Source organism: Rattus norvegicus, chromosome 13, assembly GCF_021556685.1.
Source record: "Rattus norvegicus strain SHRSP/BbbUtx chromosome 13, alternate assembly SHRSP_T2T, whole genome shotgun sequence".
Taxonomy (NCBI): domain Eukaryota; kingdom Metazoa; phylum Chordata; class Mammalia; order Rodentia; family Muridae; genus Rattus; species Rattus norvegicus.
In genome coordinates, this window is record NC_141546.1 from 75,760,077 (window position 1) to 75,772,557 (window position 12,481).

At 38.0% G+C, this 12,481-nt stretch overlaps 1 protein-coding gene and 1 pseudogene across 2 annotated transcripts in view; both read left to right on the top strand.

Moving 5' to 3' along the window:
* Window positions 1-12,481, top strand: part of Rc3h1 (ring finger and CCCH-type domains 1) — a 71,851-nt gene that overhangs the window by 20,926 nt on the left and 38,444 nt on the right. For both annotated transcript variants that reach the window (NM_001430820.1, XM_087581621.1), the window contains exon 2: window positions 8,592-8,968. In NM_001430820.1, coding sequence (NP_001417749.1) covers window positions 8,738-8,968 — 231 coding nt within the window. In that variant the 5' untranslated portion in view covers window positions 8,592-8,737. The remainder of the gene's footprint in view (window positions 1-8,591; window positions 8,969-12,481) is intronic.
* Window positions 10,590-11,130, top strand: Bola2l2 (bolA family member 2 like 2; annotated as a pseudogene).

Sequence of the window (12,481 nt, forward strand, 5' to 3'; positions counted from 1 at the left end):
AGTCTACCAATCAAAAATAGCCCAGGACCAGTTGAGTTTAGTGGTGAAATCTATCAGACCTTCAAAGAAGACCTAATACCAATACTGTCCAAACTATTCCACAAAATAGAAACAGAAGGAACACTGCCCAATTCTTTCTATTAAGCCATAATTACACTTATACCTAAACCACACAAAGACCCAACAAAGAAAGAAAACTTCAGACCAATTTCCCTTATGAGTATCAATGGAAAAATAGTCAATAAACTTCTCACAAACTGAATCCAAGAACATATCAAAACAATCACTCATCATGGTCAAGTAGGCTTCATCCCGGGGAAGCAGGGATGTTTCAAGATATGAAAATCCATCAATGTAATCCACTATATAAACAAACTCAAAGATAAAAAGCCACATGGACATCTCATTAGATGCTGAGAAAGCATTACAAAATTCAACACCCCTTCATGTTAAAAGTCTTGGAAAGATCAAGAATTCAAGGCCCATACCTAAACATTGTAAAAGCAATATTCAGCAAACCAGTAGCCAGCATCAAACTAAATGGAGAGAAACTTGAAGCAATCCCACTAAAATCAGGGACTAGACAAGGATGCCCACTCTCTCCCTTATTCAATATAGTACTTGAAGTCTTAGCCAGAGCAATCAGACAACAAAAGGAGGTTAAAGGGATACAGATTGGAAAGGAAGAAGTCAAAATATCACTATTTGCAAATGATATAGTATACTTAAGTGAACCCAAAAGGTCCACCAGAGAACTACTAAGCCTGATAAACAACTTCAGCAAAGTGTCTGGATATAAAATTAACTCAAATCAGTAGCCTTCCTCTACTCAAAGGATAAGCAGGCTGACAAAGAAAATGAGGGAAATGATAACCTTCACAATAGTCACAAATAATATAAAATACCTCGGTTTGACTCTAACCAAGCAAATGAAAGATCTCAATGACAAGAACTTGAAATCTCTGAAGAAAGAAATTGAAGATCTCAGAAGATGGAAAGATCTCCCATGTTCATATATTGGCAGAATTAATATAGTAAAAATGACCATTTTGCCAAAAGCGATCTACAAATTCAATGCAATCCCCATCAAAATTCCAACTCAATTTTTCATAGAGTTAAAAAGCAATTTGCAAATTCATTTAGAATAACAAACAAACAAACAAAAAACATAGTATAGTGAAAACTCAACAATAAAAGAACTTCTGGGGAATCACCATCCCTGACCTCAAGCTGTATTACAGAGCGATAGAGAAAAAACTGTATGGTATTGGTACAGAAACAGGCAGGTAGATCCATAGAATAGAATTGAAGATGCAAAAATGAACCCACACACCTATGGTCACTTGATCTTTGACAAGGGAGCTAAAACCATCCAATGGGGAAAAAAGAGCATTTTCAACAAATGGTGCTGGTCAACTGGAGGTCAGCATGTAGAAGAATGCAAATCAATCCATTTTACAAAGCCCAAGTCAAAGTAGATCAAGGATCTCCACATAAAGCTAGATATACTCAAACTAATAGAAGAAAAAGTGGGGAAGCATCTCGAACACATGGGCACTGGGGAAAATTTCTTAAACAGAACACCAATGGCTTATGCTCTAAGATCAAGAATCAACAAGTGGGACCTCATAAAATTGCAAAGCTTCTGTATGGCCAAGGGCATTGTTATTAGAGCAAAACGGCAACCAACAGATTGGGAAAAGATCTTTACCAATCCTATATCCAATAGAGGTCTAATATCCAATATATACAAAGAACTGAAAAAGTTAGAGTCCACAAAATCAAATAACCCTATTTTTAAAAATGGTGTATAAAAACTAAATAAAGATTTGTCAACTGCGGAATATGGAATGGCTCAGAAGCACATAAAGAAATGTTTAACAACCTTAGTCATCAGGGAAATGGAAATCAAAACAACCCTGAGATTCCACCTCACACCAGTCAGAATGGCTAAGATCAAAAACTCAGGTAACAACAGATGGTGGCAAGGATGTGGACAAAGAGAAACACTCCTCCATTATTGGTGGGATTGCAAGCTGGTACAACCTACTCTGGAAATCAGTCTGGAGGTTCCTCAGAATATTGGACATAGTACTCCTGAGGACCCAGCTATACCATTCCTGAACTTATACTCAAAAGATGCTCCAACATATAACAAGGACACATACTCTACAATGTTCATAGCAGCCTTATTTATAATAGCCAGAAGCTTGAAAGAACCCAGATGTCCTTCAACAGAGTAATGGATACAGAAAATGTGGTACATCTACACAATGGAGTATTACTGAGCTATTAAAAACAATGACTCCCTGAAATTCATAGGCAAATGGAGGGAACTGGAAAATATCCTGAGTGAGATAAAGCAATTGCAGAAAAACACACATGGTATGCACTCACTAACAAATGTATATTAGCCCCCAAACTCAAATTATACAAGATACAATCTACAAACCACATGAAGCTCAAGGAGAATGACGACCAAAGTGTGGATGCTTTAGTCTTATTAAAAGGGGAAATAAAAATATTCATAGAAGGAGATACGGAGTCAGAGTTTAGAACAGAGACTGAAGGAATGACGACCATTCAGAGTCTGTCCCACCTCGGGATCCAGCCCATATACATATAGCCAACAAACCCAGACAATATTGCTGATGCCAAGAAGTACATTTTTACAGGAACCCTAATACAGCTGTCTCCTGAGAGGCTCTTCCAGAGCATGATCAATACAGATGTGAGTACTTGCAGTCAACCATTCAACTGAGAATGGGGTCCTTATTGGAGGAATTAGAGAAAGGATTGAAGGAGCTGAAGGGGTTTGCAATCCCTTAAGAACAATAACCACCAACCAACCAGAGCTCCCAGGGACTAAACCACCATCCAAAGAATACACGTGGACAAACCCATGGCTCCAGCTCCATATGTAGCAGAGGATGGCCTTGTTGGGCACCAATGGGATAAGAAGCCCTTGGTCCTGCCAAGGCTGGATCCCCCAATGTAGAGGAATGTCAGGGCCGAGAGTAGGGAAGGGGTATGTGGTTGGGTGGAGTAGCATGCTCATAGAAGAAGGGGGATGGTATAGGAGTTTGTGGATGGAAAACTGAAAGGGGATAACATTTGAAACGTAAATAAAAATATCTAATAAAGAATTTGTTTTATTCAAAAACGGTTAAAAAGATTATGAATACATTAAAATGTATAGTGAATGTGTATTAAAATATTACTCATTTTAATAATTAGTTCTCACTGGTTTAACATTAAATGTAGAGAACATAGCTTTTATGTGTTAGTCTGGTATAGGTAAATTTTAATAGAGTATTAACATTGACAGCTTAAAAAATAATAAAACTGCAGTTTTGATATAAGTGTAAATTCCTTTTAAGATGATGTTTTTGAATCTGGTTGTTTCATTCTATCACTTTCTGTAGTGTCTGCTGTTATGTTTTTCATTGTGCCACATTTTACATAGTGTATTATGACTTGAACCTATGAAAACAAAGTTAGATGCTGCTGTGGACCCTTTCTTGGGTACCATTATTCAGTCTCTTGTTTGTCATCTTTCTCAGGTTTTTACTCCTCATGACTGCATTTCTTCCTTGTTTGACACTATATTGGAAACAAAAGGACTCTGCCTCTGAACACAGTAAAAGTAAATCACTTAGTCACCTGGAGGCAGAGATAGGCAGGTCTGAGTTCAAGGCTAGCCAATTTTACTTAGGGCAGTGATTCTCAGCCTTCCTAATGTTGAAACTCTTTAATCTTCTAGTTCCTCATGTTGTGGTAACTCCCAAACATAAAATTATTTTCGTTACTACTTTATAATTGTAATTTTGCTATTGTTAGGAATCATAATGTAAGTATATGATAATGCAGGATATCTAATATGTGACCGCTGTAAAAAGGTCATTGACACCACTGGCAAAGGAATCACCACCCCAGGTTGAGAACTGCTGACACAGGGAATTCTGGGCTAGCCAAGGCACATATAGAAACCCGGCCTCAAAGACAAAAACTTGGGGGCTGGTAAGATGGCCCACTTAACCATGGACACTGACTGCTTTTCCAGAGGTCCTGAGTTCAATTCCTAGAAACCACATGGTAGTTCAGGACTTTCTATTAAAGGGATTGCTGCACTCTTCTGACATGCAGACAGCACTCATACATTAAAACCAAAACCAAAACCAAAACCGATTTTAATCTGCCCCTTTATCTTTTCCCTCTAAAGGGTATGATAAATGAAGTTCCAGTTTTGGGCTTTTAATCTCTAACTCAGTGGCCTTTCTCTTTGTGTCTTAGGTTTAGTTATATATACACTAACATATATCTAGTGTGTTGTGTGCTGTAAGGTTAGAACTCAATCCAAGTATTTTATAAAGACAATAAAAATTGTCTTTCCTCAAAGGGGTGTCATTACTAAACTGTAAATTACTGATGCCTCACTGGGAAGTACAACACAAGTGTAATAATAAGCCTTTGTTTTTTCTTTGTGTTATTGCTTACTTAGCTTCCGTTTTCAGGATAGTTACAAATTTTTTCTTCTCTGATGTGGTCCCTTCATGCTGATTGCCATAGAAATCTTCCAGAGAAGTGGCAAACTAGGTTAAGGTCAAGAATAATGATTCTTAAAAAGTACCATGTGGGATAGAGTGAGAAGTGATCCAAGAATTTTTTTCCTTACATATAATGTTTTGTTTGATTTAGTAGTTTTCTAAAAGGCAGCCTAAACCTAACCTTAACTAAAACCTTTGTTTTAGTCCAGTTCAACAATTAATTAGCCTTTGACTGAAAAGCGCTTCCTGCCATCAAGGGTTTATAATCTATAAACAAGTATACTTCTGCCAGGAGAAGAACTTGCTTATAACAGTAACAGTGAATTTTAGTTTCTGTTTTTCTCTGAATCAGGGACATATAAAATAAACCTGTAATTTTATGGTAAGAGATGGTTGTGATAAACTAACATCTCACAGTAGTATAATTTAGCTGTTCAGTACAGCTCTTGCTGTGCTTATAGAAAAATCTGACCAGTGGACATTTTAAAATTATAAATAAACATTTGAGAAACAAAGATATAAAAAGATAGGCCTTTAATGATTTTAGCAGGTTTACTGATGGAAAAAAAATTTTTTTTTTCCGGAGCTGGGGACTGAACCCAGGGCCTTGCGCATGCTAGGCAAGTGCTCTACCACTGAGCTAAATCCCCAACCCCTTTACTGATGGAAAATTTACAAACAGTACAGTTCACTTAAGTGTAGAATTTGCCTAATTTAATTTATAGACCTATTCAACTGTCAATTATCTGATTTTAGATTTCCTGTCACTTAACAAAAATTTTCTAATATCAACCACTGTTAACTACCATCTGTAAAGTGACATAAATAATAGGTTTAAAAGTAGCAACTTAAGCATTTGGTCTGCCTGAGTCATAGTCCTGCCATTTACTTTGAACCTACTGTATTACAGCGCTGATAGCATTTCATCACAATCCTAATCCTTAGGGGATACTTTTCAAGACCTCCAGCAAATACCTTAAATCATAGGTGGAGCAGAGTACACAGTCTGTCCTATGTGGTTCATGTCCTGATCTCTCTTTTGCATAACTGATTTTGTACCTTAGAGCCATTTATTGAAAGGGTACTCAACACAAATGAGTATATAATACATTCTAGGCCAGCGAGGACTAGGTAGGTCAGACCCTGTGTCTCAACATTAAAGTTTATCATCTATACATAGCTAAAATGATGCCTCAGAAGAAGAACTAATTTAGAACAGGTATTTGATAAATTTTAAATTGGATCTTTCTCTGAATTAGGGATCTGACAACCAAGGTGGCCAAACAGGTGACATATGCAATATAAATCAGCAGTGGTTCAAAATATATTGAACAAGAATTCCAGAAATAAGTCATAAAATTTAAATTATACTCTATTCTGAGTAACACGATGAAGTCTTGTGCCATCTGAGAGATGAGTCATCCCTTTGTCTGAGAATCAGGATGTTGGTATTTTAATAATTGTATTTCATGTGTTTACTCCTAACTTAACCCAAGTAGAAGAATGTTACATTCATTAAACCATATATCCTGGTGTGTGTGTGTGTGTGTGTGTGTGTGTGTGTGTGTGTGTGTGTGTGTGTGTGTGTGTGTGTTAAACACGATGTAAACAACAGTATTTGATAATTTTGAATATTTGAAAATGAAGTTGGAGAAAGAAACTTAAAAGAATGAAGTAGTAAAAATTTTTGGATCCGTTTCTATGGTTAAGTCAAACTTTGAGTCTCCAAAGAAATGTGTGCTTTGTAGTTTTTGAAATACAATATTTAAGAGTGATTTAAAGGATTTTTAAATTAATTTTTAATTTAATCAGGGAGAGTGAATAATGGCTTATGAGTATGGGTATATGTGCATTTGAGCTTTGAGACCACAGGAAGACTTAAGGTAACCTGCTCTATTACTTGCTGACTTGGTCTTTTGAGGTAGGGTCTCTTGTTGAGCCTGGAGCTAGGCTGGTTACCAGCAAGCACTATCTATTCTCTGTCTCCACCTTATTTATGCGTGTGTATGTGTGTGAGCACATATGTGTAGAGTTGTTCAGAGAGACCAGAAGAGGGTGTCAGGTCCCTGAAATTGGAATTATGTTTGCTGTGAGCCTCCCTTCTTGAGTACTGAGAATCAGATTCAGGTCCTGTGGAAGAACAGCAAGTGCTCTGAACTATTGAGCTATCTTCCCAGGCACACCCTCAGAACTTTTTAATTCATGTAATCCAATATCTTTTTATTTTTGTTTCCTGAGCCTTTTAGTATGTCCATAAACAAGAAACAAGCCTATTTCAACACCCTGACATGTTTCCTCTTTGCTTTCTTCTGGCAGTTTCAGATCTTACATAAGTCCATTACATTTTGTTTGGTTGCAAGAACTGGTGAGAAGAGGGATCTATTTTCATTCTTCATGTGGATGTTCAGTTTTCTCAGTACCATTTATTGAGAAGATTGTCCTTTCTTCCAGTTGTATTTTTAACTGTTATTTGTCAAAAGTCAATTGGCTGTAGATTCATGAACTCCTTCCACTCCTCACCACACGAGCAAATACCCTGAGTTTAGGTCTTGTGTTATTTGGTCTCTAATTATTTAGAGTGACCACTTTTTTTGAATTAAAAAAACATTTTAGGGGCTGGGGATTTAGCTCAGTGGTAGAGCGCTTGCCTAGGAAGCACAAGGGTTCGGTCCCCAGCTCTGAAAAAAAAAAAAAGACCAAAAAAAAAATTTTATATTTGTAGGTGTTTTGCCTTCATTTATGGCTGTGCCCCATGTACACGCCTGGTGCTGGTGGAGACCAAAAGAGGTCATTGAATTCCCTGGATCTAGAATCACAGCCTGTGAGCTACCATGTGGGTGTGGTCTTCTAGAAGAACAGCAGGTGCTCTCAGGAGTTTCTGCAGCCCCCCTCCCCATCTTTTGACATGTAGAGTACATGCCATGCACTGAAAAGGCAAGAGAACAACTTTTAGAAATTTTCTCCTTCCACTGTGTGGGCTCGAGGGGTTGAACCAGACTCCCAAATCTTGGTGGCAAGCACCAGTACTTACTGAATCATCTTACCAGCCCTTGTGTCGCTGTTGCAGGATATTTGATCACACTGTGAACCCAGAGACTGTGTTATTTGCTAAGAATACCTGTTTCTAGTTGTGTGGCTCAGCTCTTAAGATACAATGTTTAATCCCTTTGCCTGGAATGTAGACATTCCCTTAGTATATACCTTTAATCCCCTCCAAAGTGAAGGTAAAATTAGTGTTGAGATGGTGGTGTTAACACATTGGTGGCATACTTGCCTAGCATACACAGGTTCTGGGTTCTCTCTCCAGACCATACACAGAAAAACTGATGTTTGTTCTTGAGTTGGGCCTCGTTACTGTCAGAATAGTTACTTTAATACCATCCTGAATTACATACTATGGTGGAGGAGGTAAGATTAAAAGAATATAAATTTCTACTCTTTAAATCAGAACTTAGGCCTGGTAGTTCAATTTGTTAACACAAAGTAGCTGTGAGGTTTACAGCTTTCCGAGATTACAGACTGGGGTGCTGTATCTCCATCTTTACTGTTACACAGCTTTTGAATGGAGTTGCAAGTAGGAGCTCCCTGTTCCTTTAATCTCTCTGTGTCTGTGATGGTGGAGATAAGATGGTAAGGAATTAAGATTTGAGGTAGGGGGCTAGAGAGATGGCTTAATCTCTATCTCTTAATTTGTGTGTGTGTGTGTGTGTGTGTGTGTGTGTGTCTGTCTGTCTGTCTGTGTCTGTCTGTCTGTGTCTGTGTCTGTGTCTGTGTCTGTCTGTTCCAACCTCCTACAGACTTCAAAGGTCACACCTTTAGACAAGCTAATTCATCCTTCTGGGAAATATGACCCCCTTTAAAATAGAAGATGGAACTGGTTATTTTATCATAGCTTTGATTTTATAAAATGTATAAAAATTGAATGTTGTAACATTAAAGTGCTATGAAAGATTGCAGAGTCAAGATTGGACTTAATTTCTTTTCAACAGTTTAACTGAAATTAAAAACAGATTATTCTAATTTTTTTCTTTCTCTGTTTTTCAGGTTATATTTCACACTATGTGCTGACTGTATCTACAGAAGATATTTAAAAAAAGATAAACTTTTTTCCAAGATTTTGATTCCAGTGGAATCTTTGCTTTAGATTTGTGTGTGTGTGTGCGTGTTAGTGAATTGTAACTCCAGAAGCAATGCCTGTACAAGCTCCACAATGGACGGATTTCCTTTCCTGCCCAATTTGCACTCAGACTTTCGACGAAACAATTCGAAAGCCCATCAGTTTGGGCTGTGGCCATACTGTCTGCAAAATGTGCCTGAATAAACTCCACCGTAAGGCTTGCCCATTTGACCAGACCACTATCAATACGGACATTGAGCTCCTTCCTGTGAACTCAGCATTACTGCAGCTAGTGGGTGCTCAGGTAATACAGTAACTTAATCCTGGTCATTGTCTCTAATTGACTGCTTTAGTTATGTGTGTCTTTGTGTGGGCATGTTTATTTGAGTATAGATACAGATGGTTGTTGCACAGATAGCAATATTTATAAATATGTATATACTTGGGTTATTATATTTGCATATTTCCTTGCCTCATTAGCCAAGATAATCTTAAGGACATCATAGTCCCAATAGGAGTGAGTGTACATGCCTTTTGTTTAGATATTGTTTAGATTTGTTTAGATAATACAATATTCCAATAAAGGAACCAGAACTCTGGGGAGGGATGGTCAAATCAAGTGCTAGGACAACAAGTCCTTAAAATGAGCATGGAGTATCTTGTGCAAGCATTCAAACAAAGTGGAACTATGTCAAAGGCATACCAGAGCTGCTTGAAAGAGCTCCCAGTGGGCAAAGCTGGGAGGGTTTGAGCAAAATAAATAGGTATGTATTGAATTATAACAGTAGAAAAAGTCAAAGGCTCTATGCAGATAAAATGGAAATGGAGAACAATAACAAAGATACAGCTGTAGGTTTTAAGTTTTCATAGTTCTATTTTATTTCTTGTGCCTCTGATTTTATTTAATTTAGAAAATTTAAAGTCATTGTCTTAGAACACTTGATGTTTATGCTAGTCTTTGAACCCAGGTCTTTTCTAAGTTTGAGTCAGTTTGCACAGCATATAGAAAAAGAAAGGTGAAGAACACTTTGTTTTATCTGAGGAGAGTCGTTACTTACTGATTTTTTTTTCCCTTTCCTGGCTTTTAAAAGGTTTTATTTTCACTGGTGTTGTGTTGTTTGCCTTTATTACAGCACGGGGTAGAAGACAGGCAGGCAAACCCCTTGAGTTGGAAGCCTGCAATGTTACAATAGTGAGACTTGGTCTCAAAAAGAAAGAAAAGAAAAAAAGGGCATTTGTTTTTTTGTTTGTTTTTTGGTTTTTGGTTTTTTTTTTTCTTTTTTTTTTTTCGGAGCTGGGGACTGAACCCAGAGCCTTGCACTTGGTAGGCAAGCGCTCTATCACTGAGCTAAATCCCCAACCCCAGGGCATTTGTTTTTAATGTAACTGTGTGCCCCATATGTCAGGGTATCCTTGGAAGCCAAAGAGGGTATTGGATCATCTGAAGTTAGAGTTACATGCAGTTGTGAGCTACTTGATGTGGGTGCAGGGGAATTGAACTTGTGTCTTCCAGAAGAGCAGCAAGTGCTCTTAACTGCTGAACCATCTCCCTAACCCTTTAAGAAGTTATTAGATACATCTTAATGTATTTGGGAAGTGGATGCCCAAGTAACCACTATTTCGATATAACTACAGTAACCCTTATGTAGAGATAAGGGCTGCATAACATGTTCACACGTATAGTGATGTTTGAAAAAAAGGGGAAGGAAACAGGAAATAAAACATGGTAATAGTTGATGAAGGAGAACAAAGAAGGAAGAAGAGAAGAGGAGGAGAAGGAAGAGAAAAGAAGAGAAGAGGAAGAAGAAGAACAACATCAACAACTTTCTCCCAACTGCATGTACACAAGACTCAGGCCGTGATAAAGACTCAAAACCAGACCCTCAAGGAATAGCCATAACCAATAGAATTCTAAAATAGAAATTTTAAATCATATATTTTAAATTAAGAAAAGGAAAGAAAAAAGGCAAGGTTCTGTGCACGCTGGGCTGTGGCCCCGCCGGGCTGTGGTCATGGAACCCAGCACCGACTACCTCCGAGAGAAGCTGCGGCAGGACCTGGAAGCAGAGCATGTGGAGGTGGAGGACACGACTCTGAACCCTTGCACGACCAGCTTCCGAGTCCTGGTGGTGTCCGCTAAGTTCGAGGGGAAGCCACTGCTCCAGGGACACCGGCTGGTGAACGAGTGTTTAGCTGAAGAGTTCCCGCACATCCATGCCTTTGAGCAGAAAACTCTGACCCCAGAGCAGTGGACCCGACAGCGGCGGGAATGAGGGACCCAGGCCTGAACAAGCATTAAATTTTAAACCTGGAAAAAAATAATAAAAAAGAAAAGGAAAGAAAACTAATCATAAAAGAAGGAAGAATAAATTTAAGACTCTTCAGGTTTTCTGCAAGTGTAAAATTACATGCACGCACGCACGCACGCACGCCGTAAGATTTTCAATTAACTACTGTTGAATTAAACTCTGGAGTTATGTTTTTTACCTGTGTGATACTGTGGGGAATGATTCTTGTGGTTGTGTTGTTTTGTTATGAGTGTGTTTTCTTTCTGATTATACCTCTCTTCTTACTATTATATTTTTGTTTGTTTATTGATTGATTGTGGGTGAGGGGGACACATAGAGGACAGGCAAAGAATGGCTTCTTCCTTCCACCATGTAGATCGTGGGAATTGTGCTCAGGTCTTCAGACTTGATGGGTGGCAAGCACTTTCACCCTTTGGGCCATCCCACTGGTCCCTTTCAGATTATATCTTTGAACTTTCAGTATCGTCTGAAAAAATATATAATCTCTGGCTTCATCACTTGTTCATTTAAGTACCACATGTGTTCATTTATACGATTGAAGAGTGGTTTTGATGGATAACCCTACACCAAATACACATATTTATGTTAGAGAAATTCAGGAAATGTTACCTTAGCCAGGTGAACTGGATTAATGTAAGCAGAAATAAGTCATGTTGATGGTGAATCTTTCGCATGCTGTGATGAAAAGGGCATTTTTTTTCTCTCTGGACTTACTGCCAAAAATATCCAACTCAGGTCTCCTTGTGAGAAAATTGAGATTCCATCAAAAGTCAGTATACAACATGTATCACCAGTTTTCCTTAAAACTGCAAACCATCAAAACACAGGAAGAATCTTGCAAAAAGTAATACATAAATCAAGTATTCTGGATGAGATTTTGGAACACAGGAAGGCTGTTAGGCAAAAGTAAGGAGTTCTGAGTAAAATCACAATTTCTAGCCATAAGGAGCTAAATTATCATTATAGTCATATTGGCATATTAATATCAGTAAATGTATCCTATCAAGAGAACATTATGGGAATGAGGTGTGGGGTGATAGGAATTCTCTGAACTGTCCATTTTTCTGTAAATTTAAAGTGCTTTTATAAAACTGCTTCCTTCCTTCTTTCCTTCCTTCCTTCCTTCCTTCCTTTGTTTCTTTCTTTGTTTGTTTATTTTGTTTTTAACCAGGAAAAAATGGTTAATCTTACTGCTAATCAGGAAAATGCAGGTTTAGCTAATAGCAGGGTTTGTTTTTGTTTAGCTCTTCCTATAAACCAGTGGTTGAATGGTGGTGGTCCCATGTGGAAATGCAGAGCTCTTGCATGTGCTAGGGAGAGTGCAAACTGTCAGGCTGTGGAAAATATAAAATGGAAAATGCAGCCCTGTGATGAGCTTCACTTACAGATTACCAAACCAGGTGCTTTTAACACATACATACAAAGGAGACCTGCAGAGGTCACTACAGTCTATAAAAACAAGTTAAAAATAGCCTAGCCATCAGAACTGATTCACTGTGTAGTCTATA